Source organism: Schistocerca gregaria, chromosome 10 (genome assembly GCF_023897955.1).
Source record: "Schistocerca gregaria isolate iqSchGreg1 chromosome 10, iqSchGreg1.2, whole genome shotgun sequence".
NCBI lineage: Eukaryota > Metazoa > Arthropoda > Insecta > Orthoptera > Acrididae > Schistocerca > Schistocerca gregaria.
In genome coordinates this window covers 208077378-208097833 of record NC_064929.1, presented here as the reverse complement: position 1 = coordinate 208097833, position 20456 = coordinate 208077378, and the positions used below count along the sequence as shown (strand labels likewise).

At 43.4% G+C, this 20456-nt stretch overlaps 2 protein-coding genes across 2 annotated transcripts in view; one reads left to right on the top strand and one right to left on the bottom strand.

Moving 5' to 3' along the window:
• Nucleotides 1-9936, top strand: part of LOC126293487 (carbonic anhydrase) — a 150063-nt gene extending 140127 nt beyond the window's left edge. Inside the window, exons 7-8 of the mRNA XM_049986740.1 lie at nt 222-449; nt 9371-9936. Coding sequence (XP_049842697.1) covers nt 222-449; nt 9371-9532 — 390 coding nt within the window. The 3' untranslated portion in view covers nt 9533-9936. The remainder of the gene's footprint in view (nt 1-221; nt 450-9370) is intronic.
• A 2515-nt stretch (nt 9937-12451) lies between these two features.
• LOC126293483 (DNA replication licensing factor Mcm6) overlaps nt 12452-20456 on the bottom strand; it is a 60554-nt gene continuing 52549 nt past the window's right edge. The window contains exon 15 of the mRNA XM_049986728.1: nt 12452-12896. Within this exon, the coding sequence (XP_049842685.1) occupies nt 12789-12896 (108 nt within the window). The 3' untranslated portion in view covers nt 12452-12788. The remainder of the gene's footprint in view (nt 12897-20456) is intronic.

The following is a 20456-nucleotide window of genomic DNA, read 5'->3' as shown; positions in this document are numbered from 1 at the left end:
AAGCGCAGTATAAGAGGCAAAAAATAGTCATTGGAAGGTTGGAGACGACATACTGGCAGAAGTGAAGCTGTGAGGACGGGGCGTGAGTCGTGCTTGGTAGAGCACTTGCCTGCAAAAGGCAAAGGTCCCGAGTTGGAGTCTCGGTCTGGCACACAGTTTCAATTTGCCAGGAAGTTTCAACACGATTAGTGTGTTGAGTGCATCCCTGTTTGTTGACGCAGGCCCAGGAGAAGAACAACCACGCGCTGCGGCCCATCCTGGAGGTGCTGGAGCGCGTCAAGTTCCCCGGCGACAGCTCGCCGCTGCACATCAGCTTCTCACTGTCATCGCTGTTGACCGCCGACATGGACGCCTTCTACACGTACCGCGGCTCTCTCACCACGCCACCCTGCTCCGAGTCCGTCACGTGGGTCATCTTCCCGGATGCGTTGCCCATCTCCTTCAGCCAGGTGAGTGGCCCGCTTCCCCTCCACATCGCAGTCCAGTGCTTCTCAGAGGTTGGTCAGTCGGTAGAGTCAGGAACCAAACAGCGAGGTCACCGATCCCGTCAGATTCGGGAAGGATGCGAAAGGAAGTCAGCCGTGCCCTCTCGAAGGAACCATCCTGACATTTGTCTGAAGCGATTTAGAAAAATCACTGAAAACCTAGATCAGGAAGGCCGGACGCGGGTTTGAACTGTTGTCCTCCTGAATACAGGTCCAGTGTGCTAACCACTGCGCCACCTTGCACGGTGCTTCTCGGAGAACGTGATACTGGGAGCGATACCTACACTCTACAATACAATTAAAGGATCACATTTTCGAAAACCCGTAATTGTCTGTCATCCACTGTAACACAGAAGTTTGAAATATGGCATAAAGGTGCATACAGCCATACAAGGGCATACCCAGGACCTGACTGGGGCAGGGGGGGGGGGGGGGGGTGGGGGGGGGGCGTGGAGGGGGGTGGATGGGGGCGGTGGTCATACTAGTCTCAGGAAACAAGGACTGGAGACAACGTACAGCACTTGTTATTAGATGATACAGTAAACCAGTGGTATACTGCTTTTAACAAGAATGCACTTGTACAATCCGAGAAAACATGCAGCATTTCTTATTAACTAAAACAGTAAACTAGTGAAAAACTGCAAATAGCTTCAAGGGGGACAGGGGTGGGCAGCTGCCCCCCGCTCCCCCCCCCCCCCCTCCTGGGTACACCCATGCATCCATATTTCACCTATTCTTTCAACATCTCAGCTAGGACTGTTTGACTATGGCATTTGGTTTGTGGGGCGCTCAACTGCTCAGTCGTCAGCGCCCGTACAAAGTCCTAATTTTTACACAGTCCAATTATGACACACTCCAATATAGCCAGTATCACGAATGACAATGATGATGAAATGATAAGTACAACACAAACACCCAGTCCCCAGGCACAGACCCCAACCTGGCCGGGAATCGAACTCGGGACCCCGTGATCCATAGGCAACAACACTGGCCACTAGACCACGAGCTGCGGACAGCTAGGGCTGTGTCTGAACACGGCTCAAACTGTCCGAACAGTTTACGTCACAGTTCGGGAAATCTCGGGTCTGTTCGATCTTTTCAGTCGCCTGCGATCTAGTGATTTTTATTGGTGCTATCACAATGACCTGTCAGCGTTTTTAATACACTATGGATTTTAGGGGGGAAAAAACTGTGAAATACGGACTGAAATATCTTCTAGGGTACAGGTCACGTGTAACACGGGAAACTAATAAATAAATAAATAAATAAATAAATAAATAAATAAATAAAAGAGTGCAATCATCATGATGATACTACCTCCAAAGTGGGTCTTGCCGCTGTACTTCACTCTCACGATAAAAATTAACATCACTTTATTATATTTTGTTACTTCGGAATTGAATTCTTGATTAAATGTCTTGATTGTTTCATCTGAATGTTCCCATCTTGTTTTTAAAATGACTGGTAACGTATCTCTCTGTTATTCTAATATGTGAACGGGGACTGAAATGCCTATTTGTAAAGTGAAACCATTCCTTTCCTTGGGTTGGTTGGTTGGTTGTTTGGGGAAGGAGACCAGACAGCGTGGTCATCGGTCTCATCGGATTAGGGAAGGAAGTCGGCCGTGCCCTTTCAGAGGAACCATCCCGGCATTTGCCTGGAGTGATTTAGGGAAATCACGGAAAACCTAAATCAGGATAGCCGGACGCGGGATTGAACCGTCGTCCTCCCGAATGCGAGTCCAGTGTCTAACCACTGCGCCACCTCGCTCGGTCCTTTCCTTGGGATGTTGATTCTCACACATTTCACAGACGGAAACGACATTTAGCACTGCGGTGAAAAACATTCTTGGTAACATTTGACACTGCCGACACCCTCAGACGTTTCAGCCCTTCTCTTAGGACATTGTTGGGCTGCATTCCCATTAAACACGATCTGACCGCTTACGAAGGCAGCAGGACCACAAGTTTTGCTCTTCGGTACAGATTGGAACCACTAGGCGCTGTTCGAAACCATTTGACGAAATGTAAACGCGATATTCATGGCAGGGGATGGTAGTTATGGGTTATTATCCTGCCTCTTTCGGGGCTCCTATGGTGGGATCACGGAGGGGAGGGGGGGAGGAGGGGGGGGAGGACGGGGGCAGGACGGGCAGGGGGCTGGAGTACAGCAACCCCCCCCCCCCCCCAGTTCGCAGTTTGACAGCACCCTACGTACCACCTGTGCTGGCGTAAGCTGTCACAAACACACCGGCTGACAAAGATGTAGCAAGAAGATCGATAGTAGGTGCTGGATCAAGTGCACCTATCAGGAGAGAGGCCAAAGAGAGACTCTTAAGTAACACTCCACAAACGCATTTTTGACCGCAAGTATTTAAATCGCCACTGCTGACCGGAGGCATCAGTCAGTGTCAGTTACTCCGTGTCACTCACCAACTCACATCCCAGTTTGGCATCTGTCATTCATTACTTAGCAGGACTTGTACTTCACCAACAGTGAGGAAAAGGTGGACTATTATTTGAAGAGCTTGTACCGTGACACATGGACTCTCTTAAGATATATAGCTTCCCTGTGTTGCAGAAAGAGAATACCAGTTACCAAACAACATCCTCTCACTTGATACCTATGATATATTAAACTGGGGACCTAGAAATGATGGAGAGGCTGTGTCCCACTGTAGCACTCAGTGGTCCACAACCCCAGAACAGGCCACAGCAGTCCACCCACACCACCACCGACTATCGAGTCCTAGCTGATCTAGTTCTGACGAAAGGGTTTCAGTCAAACTTACTCCTGTTGTTGAAGTGATGTTCAGAAAGCTGAGGACGTGGTGATCTGTAGTCATTGCATATTCTGATAAATTTAAAAACCTAACAATCAGTGACGTTTATTCCTTCTGGCTTGTATCAGGAGTACAATCAAGTATGATAGAAATATACTTACTTTCTTTTACAAAATTAGCAATGCTTTTTTTTACTTTGTTGGCAAGCAAATTTATGAGCTCATTTGAAATGTTTTTCCCAAGATAATGGTCATGAATTTCTTGAGTTTTTATCTCCCTTAAATATTCCTGAAAAACAGGGTCAAATTATGCTGTCATTTCGATCAAACCAGGAAAATTACTATTATTTTCTTGCTAGAGCCTGTTGCTGGTTCCCCTTAAGGCCACATTTTGTTGTATTCCTTTTCTTTTTCCAGTAACTCAACGTTAGACTTCAGTTTCGTCAATAGCACTTTTTTTGTTTCTCACATTCCACCTATTTCTGTACTATTAATGTGATTAAATGATTGTTCACGCTCTTGAAGCCGATTTCCTAAACAAACCCAATTACAGAGCACATCACTTGACAGCTTTATTTTAAAAAAAACTTTTGCATTAGATTTCGAATATGCAAGCCATTTGCGATCTCTTCTCTTCTCCATTTGGTAAAGTCCTTACACACACACACACACACACACACACACACACACACAAAAAAAAAAAAAAAACATCTGTTATCACTTAAGGGATACTTTAAATTTACAATTTTGGTAGGACCTTTCTGTACTATTTCCTTTATTGTGGAGTATGTTAATGTATTATGCTAAGTGACTGAGTCAGAATCTGTGATTACTTCACAATTGCTACTACTAGGCCTACCAGAATATTGGATAGGACGAGGTCCATGTCCCAGTACTACACAATGAGAGGCTACTGCTAATGCCATCGTCCTTTAAGCACACTTCAGTCTGAGTGTCTCAAGTTGTTGGTCAAAGAAATTTTTCGACAGCAGCTTCTCATGTCGTAGTTTTTCTTTATCTTTTGAGCACCTGCATTGTATTTTCTAAATCTGCCCCTTTCACACGACATTTCCCTGCTGGCACTTTGAACTTCACAGGAAAAGCAAAAACACTGCATCTTCACACAGTGCAAACACAGCACATGAAACAGTGTGAACTGGAAAAGTACCGAACATTTAAACTGATGACAATTAACAAATCATTTTGGGGGAAACACGTGCTGATGGAAAAATGTATTGCTTGATTGATAGCCATAACATGCAGAAAGCGTGTGGAGAGGCGCAAAGAAACGATGAATCACGTACCTCGTAATTTATGCATGAGCAATAACCGTGTTGACAATTGATATTACTATAGCTCGTCACTACCGCAGCTCCCTGGTTCCCTTGAGGTTCTAGCTATAGAAAACTGTACTGAAATGCAGGCGGATCTGCAACCAATTGACACAAGGTGCAAGGAATGGCAATTGAATCTCAATGTAGACAAGTGTAATGTGCTGCGAATACATAGAAAGATAGATCCCTTATCATTTAGCTACAATATAGCAAGTCAGCAACTGGAAGCAGTTAATTCCATAAATTATCTGGGAGTAAGCATTAGGAGGTATTTAATATGGAATGACCATATAAAATTAATCGTCGGTAAAGCAGATGCCAGACTGAGACTCATTGGAAGAATCCTAAGTAAATGTAGTCCGAACACAAAGGAAATAGGTCACAGTACAATTGTTCGCCCACTGCTCACCTGTGTGGAATCGGTACCAGGTAGGGTTGATAGAGAGAGAGAGAGAGAGAGAGAGAGAGAGAGAGAGAGAGGAAGGATCCAATGGCGAGCAGCGTGCTTCATTACAGGATCATTTAGTAATCGCGAAAGCGTTACTGAGATGATAGATAAACTCCAGTGAAAGACTCTGCAAGAGAGACGCTCAATGTGTGCTTTTGTTGAAGTTTCAAGAACATACCTTCACTGAGGAATCAAGCAGTATATTGCTCCCTCCTACGTATATCTCGCGAAGAGACCATGAGGATAAAATCAGAGAGATTAGAGCCCACACAGAGGCATACCGACAATCTTTCTTTCCATGAACAGTATGAGACTGGAATAGAAGGGAGAAACGATAGAGGTACTCAAGGTACCCTCTGCCACACAATGTCAGGTGGCTTGCGGAGTATGGATGTAGATGTAGATATAGATGCAGATGCAGGCATAATTTTCTGAGATGGTTTCCAATGGTCATAGTTGCGTCACAATAAGTATACAATTCAACTACAGAACATTAAAAGTAGTTTCAGAAACACCTTACCCTTTTTTTCAGTTTATCTATATAACACAATGACAGGTGACAGTTTTCAGATTACCTTGTAAGGTTCTACACGGGGCACCTAGAAGCATGGGGCCCTCCGCAGTTGCACCATTTGCACACGCCCCTGTACAGAAGATATTTTTTAGCTCAACAGATTAAAAGATACGAGGGTGGTTTGAAAAGTTTTCGGAACGGAATAGGAACTTTTTTTCTTTTATTTTTCAATGTAGTCTCCTCCTAGATTAATGCACTTGGTCCAACGATGTTCCACTGCCTTGATCCCATCTCGAAAATGAGTTTCCTCCACACCTGCAAAATAGTTGTCAACTCCGGCTATCAGTTCTTCGTTTAAAGTGAATCTTCGTCCATGAAGAAAAACTTTCAATTTTGCGAAGAGATGGAAGTCTGACGAAGCCATTTCAGATGAAAAAGGCAGGTGTGGCAACAGTTCATACCTTAGTTCATCTAATTTTACCATGGTGGCAGCACGTGTGCGGCGCACATTGACTTGATGGAAGATGACTTTCTTCCTTGTTAAACCTGGCCTTTTCTTCATGTATCTTTTGTTGCAATTTGTCCAGGAGGTTAGCATAGTATTCTCCAGGAATTGTTTGCCGAGTGGGAAGATAATCTACAAACAGAATCCCCTTTGCGTCCCTGAACATTGATGCCATGACCTTACCCGCCAATGGTATTGTCTTTGCTTTCTTTGGTGGCAGAGAATCAGCATATTTCAAACGCCATGACTGTTATTTTGTCTCTGGAGTACAGTAGTGCACCAGTTTCATCTGTGGTCACAAACCGGAACAAAATATCTTGTTCATTTCTCCTATAATGGGCCAAACATTGTTCCAATACGTCCATTCTCATGCATTTTTGATCCAGCGTCAAGAGTCATGGCACTCATCTTGCAGATTTCTTCATTTCTAATTCTTCAGTCAAAATGTGATATACCCTTTCAGATGACATCTGGCAAGTGTGAGCAATTTCGCGCACTTTCAATCAGCGATCCTCCATGACCATTTTGTTCACTTTTGCGATGACTTCTGGAGTAATGACACTCTTGGCCAACCACAGCTGGGTCATCTTCTAAGCTCTCCCGACAAAATTTAAATTCATTTGTCCACTTGGCAACAGTTGAATATGAAGGAGCAGAGCCCCCAGTGTACTATGGAAATCGGCATGAATGTGCTTTGCTTTCATACCTTTCCTTAATCACTGCTCGAATCTATATTTTTCCGTTTCTGTAAATCACTTCAGGTAACAACAGAGCCACGTCACCGCCACAGCTCTCTCCCTAGAGCACCGACATGGCACATGTTTACAGACAACAGTCCAATGAATATCATGTGAACAACTCATTGTGCTAGTGCTAACCTCTCGTGGTAATTCAGAGACCTTTTCAAACCACCCTCATAATCAGCAGGTTTAATTTAAAGTTATTTGTTCACTGCCTTGTAGTACATTTCACTAGCCAAAAGACAGCCTCATAGTGTATGCTGTTCTCAAACACGGGACAAGTTGGTTGACATTCATAAGCAGCTGTATATCGCCCTGACTACTGAAAACAGTTGCCAGCTGCCGCAAATCGGTGTGTTGGAGGAAGAGCTCCAGAGAGTCGTGTACCTGCAATACCTCCATCAGAGATGCCTCAAGTGCTATCCTTTCCTGTAGATCCTGTTTCTTCTGAAAAAAGTACAGAACCTGTCATCCACTCAACTGCAAGTGGCATGTCAGTGGTAGATCTAGGCGTCTGGTACAGGGTGGACTGGGACCAGAGGGGACTCAGGATGTTGTACTGATCCCCCAAACCAAGTTTGAGGTGCTGTCTTTCACTGAAACAGAGGCAGTGGGACTCACTTCACCTGTTTTGGGAAAACCCGTTTTGTGTGGTGTCAGGAGGAGACAAACTCAAAAGGGTAGAGGTCTATTAATCTACATCTACATGATTACTCTGCAATTCACATTTAAGTGCTTGGCAGAGGGTTCATGGTTCCACAATCATACTACCTCTCTACCATTCCACTCCCGAACAGCGTGCGGGAAAAACGAACACCTAAACCTTTCTGTTCGAGCTCTGATCTCTCTTATTTAATTTTGATGATCATTCCTACCTATGTAGGTTGGGCTCAACAAAATATTTTCGCATTCGGAAGAGAAAGTTGGTGACTGAAATTTCGTAAATAGATCTCGCCGCAACGAAAAACGTCTTTGCTTTAATGACTTCCATCCCAACTTGCTTATCATATCTGCCACACTCCCTCCCCTATTACGTGATAATACAAAACGAGCTGCCCTTTTTTGCACCCTTTCGATGTCCTCCGTCAATCTCACCTGGTACGGATCCCACACCGCGCAGCAATATTCTAACAGAGGACGAACGAGTGTAGTGTAAGCTGTCTCTTTAGTGGACTTGTTGCATCTTGTAAATGTCCTGCCAATGAAACGCAACCTTTGGCTCGCCTTCCCCACAATGTTATCTATGTGGTCTTTCCAACTGAAGTTGTTCGTAATTTTTACACCCAGGTACTTAGTTGAATTGACAGCCTTGAGAATTGTACTATTTATCGAGTAATCAAATTCCAACGGATTTCTTTTGGAACTCACGTGGATCACCTCATACTTTTCGTTATTTAGCGTCAACTGCCACCTGCCACACCAGACAGCAATCTTTTCTAAATCACTTTGCAACTGACACTGGTCTTCGGATGATCTTACTAGACGGTAAATTACAGCATCATCTGCAAACAACCAAAGAGAACTGGCCAGGTTGTCACCCAGGTCATTTATATAGATCAGGAACAGCAAAGGTCCCAGGTCGGGGCAGTTCAAACGTATGGCGAATGATTGTACTCTTTGGGAAAATGGTAACAAGTGGGGGGCAACCAACTGCAGATAGTGGAGCACACTGGAACAAATGATGTCTGTCGCCTGGGCTCCAAGGTAATTCTTGGGTCATTCCAGTGACTGGCGGAGTAGGTTGAGAAGGACAGCATTGCACATGGAGTATCACTGAAGCTCACAGTTTGCAGCATTGTCTCGAGAACTTATCGTGACTCTTTGGTTCTGAGTCAGGTGGAAGGACTGAACCAGATACTTCGAGGTTCTGTGACAAGCTAGGCCGGTAAAGTTCCTGAACTGGCACTTTAGGGTTGAGAACTGTAGGTACGGTGTGCACTACACATCAGAGACTGTTACTCAGATAGCTGACAGTGTGAGGGGTGCACACAATGTATTTTTGATTAGGCGACTCTCCATCCAATCTAAATAACGATAGCCATAGGAAACCCAAAAGTATCAGTGTAAGATAGAAAGCACTGTGACTGACAGGTGAGAGTATTAAAATTTTAATAGTAAACTGCTGAAGCATTCAAAACAAAGTGCCAGAGCTTGAAGCGTTGATGAAAAGCAGCGAGCTCACACAATACTCGGTACAGAAAGCTGGGTGAAACCGGAAATTGATAGCAGTAAGATTTTTGGGGTAAATTTAAGTGTATATCGAAAGGATAGGCAAATGAGTAATGGAGGTAGTGTACTTGTCACAGTAGACAAGAAACTCAAATTGACTGAGATAGAAATTGAAGCTGCGTGTGAGACTGTTTGGAAAAAGCTCAGTATCGGCATGAGGATATATAAAGTGCCACGTTGACACCGTATCACTTGATAATATTTATGTTTATGCTATCTAAATGTAATCTAAATTACATGGGTACCAATATTACGCATTATTCTGTGACACAGATAAGTTATGATTGTACATTCTACAATTACACTTATCTCTGATAATTTTTTTTTCTTTCAGATCAAGAAGTTCCGACGTATCTATTCTTCAGGTGAAGATCGTATGGTAAACAATTTCCGTGTTTTGCAACCTCTCAACAGTCGGAATGTCTTTGTTCGCAAACTGTGGAAGATTGAGAGCTACAACCTTACTAGCCATGATTCGGTGTCATGGCTCAGTTAAGCTTGTGCCGAAAAAGTTCCACGTTCCTACAGCACTCAACTATCAACAGACTAGCAAGAAAGTGCACTGCTGTAACAGTGAACAAGCCTTCAGTTACTGTCATACTGAGGCAGCTCACAACTTGTTCTATTTAGTTTCTTGGATAAGAATGTAATTCATACAGCACTGTGTGGAAGCAATTTCTATTTGTAATACAATGCTGTATGTGTTTCTTTTAAACAACAGGTCAAGTGGATCAGAAACTGCTGCCTGCAAACTTCTGCCTATTTCACAAGGCTGATGCTCTTTAACGTACATGTGAAAAGTTCTGTATAGTTTTGTAAATATCTTAAGAATTTTGTTATCTATGTTGTGTATTATACACACTTAGCTGACATTTATTCATATTGAAAGAGACATTTCAATATTTCACTTTCATTCTTAGTAAAGGATTCCTTCCAAAACACATTCCAATATATGTACCAGTTGACAATACAAGATGTAGATTTGTTTTCTATCTTTCTTTAATGTTCATCTTAAAGGAACTGACGTCATTATCTTCACTTATTTCAAGCTGTACTGTACTTAAAAAATCTCCACTCACGACAGCTACAAAATGCTGCATTTTGTTTTACTGTTATGAATATTTACGCCATTGAGTGCCTGATCAGTGTGTATGTTGCATATGAAACACTGCTGGCAGTGTTCCGGGATTTTATGAAAGTTTTGTCATCTGCAAATACGTGTCGTATTAAAATTGCATATCACACAAGCCTGTAGAATTAGAAACATCCCTTATTTATTATGTGTATATAATTTTCTGTACATATGAGTATTTTAATAAAACTTATCGTGAAAGGCAAAATTCTATCATTACTCTTCAATAATACTGAATAATTGCATCATACACGACAACAATATGCATACCTATATAGAAAGAGGAAATACTTTGCTGTGATTCTCTCTCTCTCTGGATAAAGAAAGATCCGAGTATAATACAAGTGACAAATGAGCTTTCTACAAGATCTCCTGAGCAAGATCAGAAGGGACAGGATAAGGAATGAAAGAATACGAAACAACCTCCAGACACATAAATCTCCTAAAAGAAAAATGCAAAGAAACAGGCTGAAATGGTCTGGCCATGTTAAAAGAATGGGACAAGAAAGACTTCCAAGAACAGCTCTAGAATGGACAGAAAGTGGAACCGTATAATCTTCGTACATCCATAGTTGAAATGGAGGACAGTGGGACGTCAGCTGGTATAAATTTATATTAAAGATGAAGAAATTCCTCCAGCTGTATTTAAGGTGTCGATTTTATTTTGGCAACTAGTTTCAATGTTGTAACATCATGATCTTCAGGCCCATGCACTTGTTGACCTCAGCTGCATGTGGCTGATACTAGAAGTCAGTGGTGAGACACTGATGTGCTCCGTGTGGAACCATACAAAATCTCCAGTTTCTCAATATATAGGAGAAAAATAAACTGCAGATGGAAACCTGTCTCTGATGCCATCATTCACCGAGGAAACAGAACCTCACATTCAGAGGAGGTAAGGCCTTCCTATGCAGCCACTAGCTCCATCTTCTCCACTGGCGATTGTGGCAGTCATGATCACTGAAAAACAACATTGCAAGACGTTCCCCCTACGGTCTGTCAGCATACAAAGTTACATTTGCTGCCGAAACAGTGGCTTAGTGGCAGATGCTGGCACCTATTAGTTCGGCACTCGGATGACGTTCCCTGACACAAGTTCCTAACCACTATTTGTTCCCTGAGACATCCTCTACAACCGCTGAACGTTTGGTCGCAACATTTCAGGGACACCCAGTACAGTTTATTAGAGGGCAGGCAGATATTGTGGTCATGGTTAAAATATTTCTATTAATAACCAGAAATCTCAAATGATACAGTGATACATCTGCCATGTGATTAGAGATACTTCTTAACTTTTATCAGCATAATCAATACATATTCATACTTGATTACTTTCAAGGAAATCTATTCCACCTAATGGAAACATCTAATGAATTCATTATCTTTCTCACACCTTCAATTATGCCATCGAGCTCTTCAGTAATAGGTGACGAACATTTGTGCTGTGGATCTGTTGGATCCCAGCAGCACAAATGATCCCATATTCTTTTATCAGAAACATTAAATTCACTTTCGACCACTCCACTGCCAACACAAGTAAACAAAAGACAAAACAGCACATAAATGCTCTCTATGCTGGTAGTGTGGAAGCAAAGATGATGTGAGCTTTCTCTGACAGTTCACCAAAAGGCAACAACCAGTGGAACAAGTGTGATGCCATTTGGTCGTGTCCATATACCTCTGACACAGAGAGAATTCTTGTTTGTTGTTGCTCTTCACATACGTTTGCTACAGTGTAAACCAGATTTAACATGTGTATGGATGCAAGTCTGCATGTGTCTTATGCATGTAGTTGTGAATGTTTGCACAATCTGTCATAATTTGTTAGTCACTAGTGGCCAGTAATATAAACAGTCGCCTAACCTGAGGAAAAAATTTATGTTCCTTGCACGAAAATGACCCAGGTTATGAGCTAGCAGCACAACCCACAATGAGGCAGTTGTCTACAAGATAATTAGCAACTGAATATGCAGTTAGCTGGGATCTGATGACTGTGCTGTTTAATGCTTAGATGGGTCATTACTGTGGGATAACACCTGTCCGCGGTAACACAGTGATAGTGAAAGTTTATTTCATTGTTGTTTAATTTAACAGTGCTTTAGCTCATATTATGTAAGTTACATTTATTGTTGTTTCATTAAACTATGATTTTGCTCATACATACATGCTTATCTTGGTAACATAAAGGCAGCTACTCTTTGCACGTGTGCAAAGCATACCATGTACCTACTTGTGTTATGAAAAACAGTGCACCCACTTGAGATTTAAGTAAAAAATTATGAATGTCTGAAAAGATGTATAATTTTTTTTTTATTTTGTCTTACATAAAATACTGAGGATTTGCATTTCACAATAAAAATAAGTGGTGTTTCTTTACAGTGGCAGAAGGGTTGGTCTATGTACACATTTCTAAAGTCATACTAAAAAGTGCATCTGGATATAGCATAAAATATTATAAAAATAATATTGCCCATGAGCCCAGACAGCCAAAAATCTGGTGAAACTAGTGCCACATGGAGACAAATGTGATGTTCTGCAGTTTCACATTTGTAAATGTCTACCATTTGTGTCCTTAAAAGTCCACAGAAGTAACTTTCTTCCTTAAGCATCGAGACACTGTTCACATGTCAACCACATAGTTTGGATGCACTACGAGCAGCGGGTCATCTTCCTCCGACTGCTCCTCTCCCCGGAGTCCGACACTACTCAGGGGGATGATCACCTGGTCCTGTGAGAAGACAAGCCAAGTGAATGCAGGCTCCGGTAACATATCAGTTATAACTAGCATTTAAAGATAATCTATACAACTATTAGCTTGTCATGCTGCAACAGCCCCCCCCCCCCCCCCCCCTTCCACACTCTCAAACAAACCACCTTCTGTTTCTCAGTACACTATTTCACTTATACTTTTAATGAACATCCCAATGCACTCTATACTTCAATCTTGTTGTAACATGTCATTTGATATTGCCAATAATGTACAGTTTTTAAGCACACAACTAACCCTTCAGGTCAATAATTTGAGTATTTTGTCCTGATTTAAAAATATCACTATTTGCTTAAGTTACAGACAACAACAACAATATGGCTGACAGGTATATAACTGTTTTCTTGCCATTAAAAACCACAAATAGTCATGTGAAAATGAATTAACTGATGTAAATCAGAATTTACATGATTCTACATAATGAATAATTACTGTATACATGCAATCACTTTCTTTTTAAAAAATATGAATATAAATAAAAGTGTAGCAGATGGCGAATTGTGTGAGAAAGACGAAATGCTTCTCTCAGAGAAACAAATTTTCTAAAAAATTAGGGGTCAACAAATTTATTGAGTAACTTATCAAGAGTAACTGAATGAAGTTCTGTGGTTTCAGAGACCTCTTCAACTCTCAAAAATCTACGATCAATATATGCAGACTGAAGTCCAAGGGCAAGGATGTATACTAAGTGGGCTGAGGCGCGAGTGGGAGATTGGATTGAGACACGAGGTGTGCTAGAGTAGTTGTGTAAATCCACTGTGTAGTGGAGGCATAGCAGTTAGAGCATGTCTAGTGAAAAGGACATACATATTCGAATCTACGCCTTGGTACAAATTTCTGTTATCACTTCAGTCTGCGTATATAAATCACAGATGTCCGAGATTCGAAGAACAGGTCTCTGGAACCGTACAGTTTCATTCGATTAACCATTTGACATCGGGACATACGAGTCCCACGATAGGTTATCAGAGAAATGCGACATGTTACTTCTATGTATCAATGTACCACAGATAAAGGGAAGCCTACTAATGCTTAGCAGAATTCTTATAATCACGGATTGCACCTGTAGATTTTGCTGTCCTTAAGTTTCATTGTTAACACTCAACTCTGTATTTTCACATTGTATCAGTTCGCACCTGCGGATATGCATCCCAATTAGCAGCTCTGCGAAATGAGTAGCCTTCACGCCTTCCCGGACACATCGTGTCAATGAGTTGCACCCACAAATTGACGCTTGCCACATTACAAATGAAGACCATATTCAGCACCTGTAGTGTGTCACAAAGTTGAAGAAATACTTTGTCCACAGATGTATGTGTGTTTTCAGAATGTCTTGCACTTTCTGTGCAGTGGTCGTCTGAAATGCTGCAGGTACTTATGAATAATCCTGTATGTCCTAACCACCCCCCCCCCCCCCCCCCACCTCTAACCCCACAGAAAATTAAATGGCAGGAAACATCCATTCCATACTGTTACATATGATTAAGACATTAATTGAACAACCACAGATTAATATTTTTGAAATAAAATTCGTAGTCAAAGGGTTAAAGCATCTAAGCTGTGGTTTCAATGTTGAGATGCTATTTGAATTAAGGGGGAATACCAAGCGGTGCTGAGACGTGAACTGGAATTTGGATTTAGGAGGCAGGCTTGCTGGGGTGGTCTGTCCAGTTGTGAAAAGCCACTGTGCCAGGTTGGTGTAGCGATTAGCGCACCTACCTGCCGAGCAGGAGACCCAGGTTAGAATCCCAGTCTTTGTACAAATTTTTATTTAGAATGGAATTTTCACTCTACAGCAGAGTGTGCACTGATATGGAACTTCCTGGCAGATTAAAACTGTGTGCAGGACCGAGACTCGAACTCGGGACCTCTTCCTTTCACAGGCAAGGTCCCGAGTTCGAGTCTCGGTCCGGCACACAGTTTTAATCTGCCAGGAAGCTTCAAATTTTTATTTGGGTGCTTCAGCCTGCACATATGTTATCATGGATAATCTGTTAAAAATTGTTGAAGTGGAATAAATTAAATCATAAGAGTAAAATTTAACAAAGCAAGAATTGTACTGTCATTTAAGTGATTATAAATAGGACGGCAGCTGCGACTGCACGGCAGTGTCAGATTCATTAGTGGTTCATTACTGTTTAGGGTCTTTACTATCACAGTCTCAGCTACAGCTCTTTCACAATTTGCCACACTTAGTTTTGACTCAATGCTCACTCATCGTCATGTGTATTATTCAATTTTCAGGGCCGTGACAAGTTTTTGTGATAAACACCACAGATTAGGAGAGGCAGAAATGTTTTCATTTGCATCTTCACTGGTGCACTAAGATCACAGGACCGAATATCATCTCCTATACGAGCTAAGTATTTTTAATAGTGCACACATTATTCGTGCATTAAACTGAAGTCCTACAGAACAATGTAGCTGCTAGGTTAATGCCCCCATCCTGACACCACTGCACCAAAGCACTTGTTCGTCATATCTGCCCGTCACCCTAATTCACTGTTGACAATACGAAGTTTTTTCGTGTTGAAACAAAAAGACACTGACCAAAAATACTCGTTTCATACCAAGGAAATTATGTTATACACCGTCCTGCCGCATTATTGTAACCACGCTAAAAAGCTGAATAACCAAGCTTTGCAGCACATGCCAACACTAGACATGCAAATATAAGACTCAATGAGGTGCTGGAAGGTACTGACAGACACTGTGGAGCCTCGGCAACTCCAGTTCCGTGGCCAGCTGTGTTAGGTTTCGTGTTCGAGCATCCGAGGCGCAAACGGATTTTCTCAATCGAGTTTAAATCCGGGAAGTTTTGCGGCCAGGGGAGTACGGTAAACACACCTCAGTGCTCTTCGAACGACGCACGTACACTGCAGGCTGCGTGACAGGTAGCAGTGTCCTGCCGGTAGGGCCATCCCACCAAGGAAAAACAAACTGCATGTAGGGGTGTACGTGATCCTCGAGGATAGGTACATACTTGTGCTCACCCGATACGCTTTCAGAAAGATGAGATCACACAGTGAATGCCACGAAAACATTTCGCTGACCGTAACGCTCCATCCTCTGGCCTAGACCATTCCGACTATTGTTGCAGGGTATTTGCTTTCCGTCTGATGAAGCATAAAACTTGATTTATCCGAGAAGGCCGCCTGTTGCCACTCGACGGATGTCCGGCTGCAATACTGGTGTGCAAACTGCAGCCTTTGTCACTGATTAACAGCAGTCACCACGGGTGCAAGAACCGGGCACCTGCTGCACAGCCCATACAAAGCAATGCTCTTACTGACCGGTCCTTGAGGTAGACACTGCTGGCAGCACCTTGCTCCATCTGGGTGGTCAATTGCTCAGTAGTTGCACGCCTATTCACCCACACACGTAACTCTGTCACCCGTGACTTGCTGCGCACTACAGTTGCGTTGGTGCTGGCTTTGGACACGGCCATTTTGTTCTGCACAGTATATTTTGACTACAGCCAGATGCAAACAGCTTACAAACCTGGCTGTTTCGGAAGTGCTTCCAACCTCGGTCTGTAACCTCAGTGATCGTGTCCTTTTGGATGTCATATACACTCCTGGAAATGGAAAAAAGAACACATTGACACCGGTGTGTCAGACCCACCATACTTGCTCCGGACACTGCGAGAGGGCTGTACAAGCAATGATCACACGCACGGCACAGCCGACACACCAGGAACCGCGGTGTTGGCCGTCGAATGGCGCTAGCTGCGCAGCATTTGTGCACCGCCGCCGTCAGTGTCAGCCAGTTTGCCGTGGCATACGGAGCTCCATCGCAGTCCTTAACACTGGTAGCATGCCACGACAGCGTGGACGTGAACCGTATGTGCAGTTGACGGACTTTGAGCGAGGGCGTATTGTGGGCATGCGGGAGGCCGGGTGGACGTACCGCCGAATTGCTCAACACGTGGGGCGTGACGTCTCCACAGTACATCGATGTTGTTGCCAGTGGTCGGCGGAAGGTGCACTTACCCGTCGACCTGGGACCGGACCGCAGCGACGCACGGATGCACGCCAAGACCGTAGGATCCTACGCAGTGCCGTAGGGGACCGCACCGCCACTTCCCAGCAAATTAGGGACACTGTTGCTCCTGGGGTATCGGCGAGGACCATTCGCAACCGTCTCCATGAAGCTGGGCTACGGTCCCACACACCGTTAGGCCGTCTTCAGCTCACACCCCAACATCGTGCAGCCCGCCTCCGGTGGTGTCGCGACAGGCGTGAATGGAGAGACAAAGGGGGCCGTGTCGTCTTCAGCGATGAGAGTCGCTTCTGCCTTGGTGCCAATGATGGTCGTATGCGTGTTTGGCGTCGTGCTTGTGAGCGCCACAATCAGGACTGCATACGACCGAGGCACACAGGGCCAACACCCGGCATCATGGTGTGGGGAGCGATCTCCTACACTGGCCGTACACCTCTGGTGATCGTCGAGGGGACACTGGATAGTGCACGGTACATCCAAACCGTCATCGAACCCATCGTTCTACCATTCCTAGACCGGTAAGGGAACTTGCTGTTCCAACAGGACAATGCACGTCCGCATGTATCCCGTGCCACCCAACGTGCTCTAGAAGGTGTAAGTCAACTACCCTGGCCACCAAGATCTCCGGATCTGTCCCCCATTGAGCATGTTTGGGACTGGATGAAGCGTCGTCTCACGCCGTCTGCACGTCCAGCACGAACGCTGGTCCAACTGAGGCGCCAGGTGGAAATGGCATGGCAAGCCGTTCCACAGGACTACATCCAGCATCTCTACGATCGTCTCCATGGGAGAATAGCAGCCTGCATTGCTGCGAAAGGTGGATATACACTGTACTAGTGCCGACATTGTGCATGCTCTGTTGCCTGTGTCTATGTGCCTGTGGTTCTGTCAGTGTGATCATGTGATGTATCTGACCCCAGGAATGTGTCAATAAAGTTTCCCCTTCCTGGGACAATGAATTCACGGTGTTCTTATTTCAATTTCCAGGAGTGTATATCACTCCATTTCCACATTACAACAAGGAGTGCACTGTTTTTCCACGTCCCCCCAAGACTATATACGTTCCACTGCTAGTGCTCCAACCTGCTATCTCTGAGTGATAACTGTATGTAGATGTTGGACCTACTTGGTGGCACATTGAAGTGACTGGACTGTGTACACTGGCCAAGTTTTCTATACCTTAATCATATAATTAGCACATTATATTGTGAGATATATAGATCGAAATTTAAATTTGTTTCTCTCTTCACACAATATGCTGAAAAGCTGAGACCCACGATCTCATTGCAAATTTACTTCTTTTTGTCGTCACATGTGGTCAAAGAATACTGGCTCTCAAAAGCTATTTACATCCTGCCAAGTATACCGAAGCATTTGGCTAGGTAAGGCTACAGAAAATACTTTTAAAGTAAAAGTTTTCTGGAGTACCCTGTGCAAGTTGTGCCATTTCAGAGGAACCATCACAGCATTTGCCTGGAGTGATTTAGGGAAATCACAGAAAACCTAAATCAGGATGGCCAGACGCAGGTTTGAATCATCGTCCTCCCGAACGCGAGTCCAGTGTGCTAACCACTGCACCACCTCACTCGGTTGAACAGTATAAAGCTGTTGTTGTGGTCTTCAGAGCTGAGACTGGTTTGATGCAGCTCTCCATGCTACTCTATCCTGTGCAAGCTTCTTCATCTCCCAGTACCTATTGCAGCCTACATCCTTCTGAATCTGCTTAGTGTATTCATCTCTTGGTCTCCCTCTACGATTTTTACCCTCCACGCTGCCCTCTAGTACTAAATTTGTGATCCCTTGATGCCTCAAAACATGTCCTACCAACAGGTCCCTTCTTCTTGTCAAGTTGTGCCACAGACTCCTCTTCTCCCCAATTCTATTCAATACCTCCTCATTAGTTATGTGATCTACCCATCTAATCTTCAGCATTCTTCTGTAGCACATTTCGAAAGCTTCTATTCTCTTCTTGTCCAAACTATTTGTCATCCATGTTTCACTTCCATGCATGGCTACACTCCGTACAAATACTTTCAGAAACGACTTCCTGACACTTAAATCTATACTCGATGTTAACAAATTTCTCTTCTTCAAAACGCTTTCCTTGCCATTGCCAGTCTACATTTTCTATCCTCTCTACTTCGACCATCATAAACTCCTTTACTACTTTAAGTGTCTCATTTCCTAATCTAATTCCCTCAGCATCACCCGATTTAATTTGACAACATTCCATTATCCTCGTTTTGCTTTTGTTGATGTTCATCTTATATCTTCCTTTCAAGACACTATCCATTCCGTTCAACTGCTCTTCCAAGTCCTTTGCTGTCTGACAGAATTACGATGTCATCGGCGAACCTCAAAGTCTTTATTTCTTCTCCATGGATTTTAATACCTACTCCGAATTTTTCTTTTGTTTCCTTCACTGCTTGCTCAATATACAGATTGAATAACATCGGGGAGAGACTACAACCCTGTCTCACTCCCTTCCCAACCACTGCTTCCCTTTCATGTCCCTCGACTCATATAACTGCCATCTGGTTTCTGTACAAATTGTAAATAGCCTTTCACTCCCTGTATTTTACCCCTGCCACCTTTAGAATTTGAAAGAGAATATTCCAGTCAACATTGTCAAAAGCTTTCTCTAAGTCAACAAATGCTAGAAACGTAGGTTTGCCTTTTCTTAATCTTTCTTCTTCTAAGATAAGTCATAAGGTTAGTATTGCCTCACGTGTTCCAACATTTCTGCAGAAACCAAACTGATCTTCCCCAAGGTCCGCTTCTACCAGTTTTACCATTCATCTGTAAAGAATTCGAGTAAGTATTTTGCAGCTGTGACTTATTAAACTGATAGTTCGGTAATTTTCACATCTGTCAACACCCGCTTTCTTTGGGATTGGAATTATTATAATCTTCTTGAAGTCTGAGGGTATTTCGCCTGTCTCGTACATCTTGCTCACCAGATGGTGGAGTATTGTCATGACTGGCTCTCCCAAGGCTGTCAGTAGTTCTAATGGAATGTTGTCTACTCCCTGGGCCTTGTTTCGACTCAGGTCTTTCAGTGCTCTGTCAAACTCTTCCCGCAGTATCGTATCTCCCATTTCATCTTCATCTGCATCTGCATTCTCTTCCATTTCGAGAACATTGTCCTCAAGTACATCGCCCTTGTATAAACCCTCTATATACTCCTTCCACCTTTCCGCCTTCCCTTCTTTGCTTAGAACTGGGTTGCCATCTGAGCTCTTGATATTCATACAAAGCTATTGAAACCTAACCTTCTGCTAAAGACCACGGTCCTGTTACCAGCTCCACAGACGAACTGCAGAATGAAGTCTGTATGATGCATAACACATCCAAAACGTGCCACTATGCGATAACCTCGAGTAACCCTCACAGGAACGTGGTTAAAACTGTTACCATTCACATGAAATGTCAGCATACTTTTAAAGCAAGAAAGGATGGTGTTTCAAAGCCAACTCTTTCGAAGCTGATCACTGTTAACTTGAAGCATGATACTGTGAT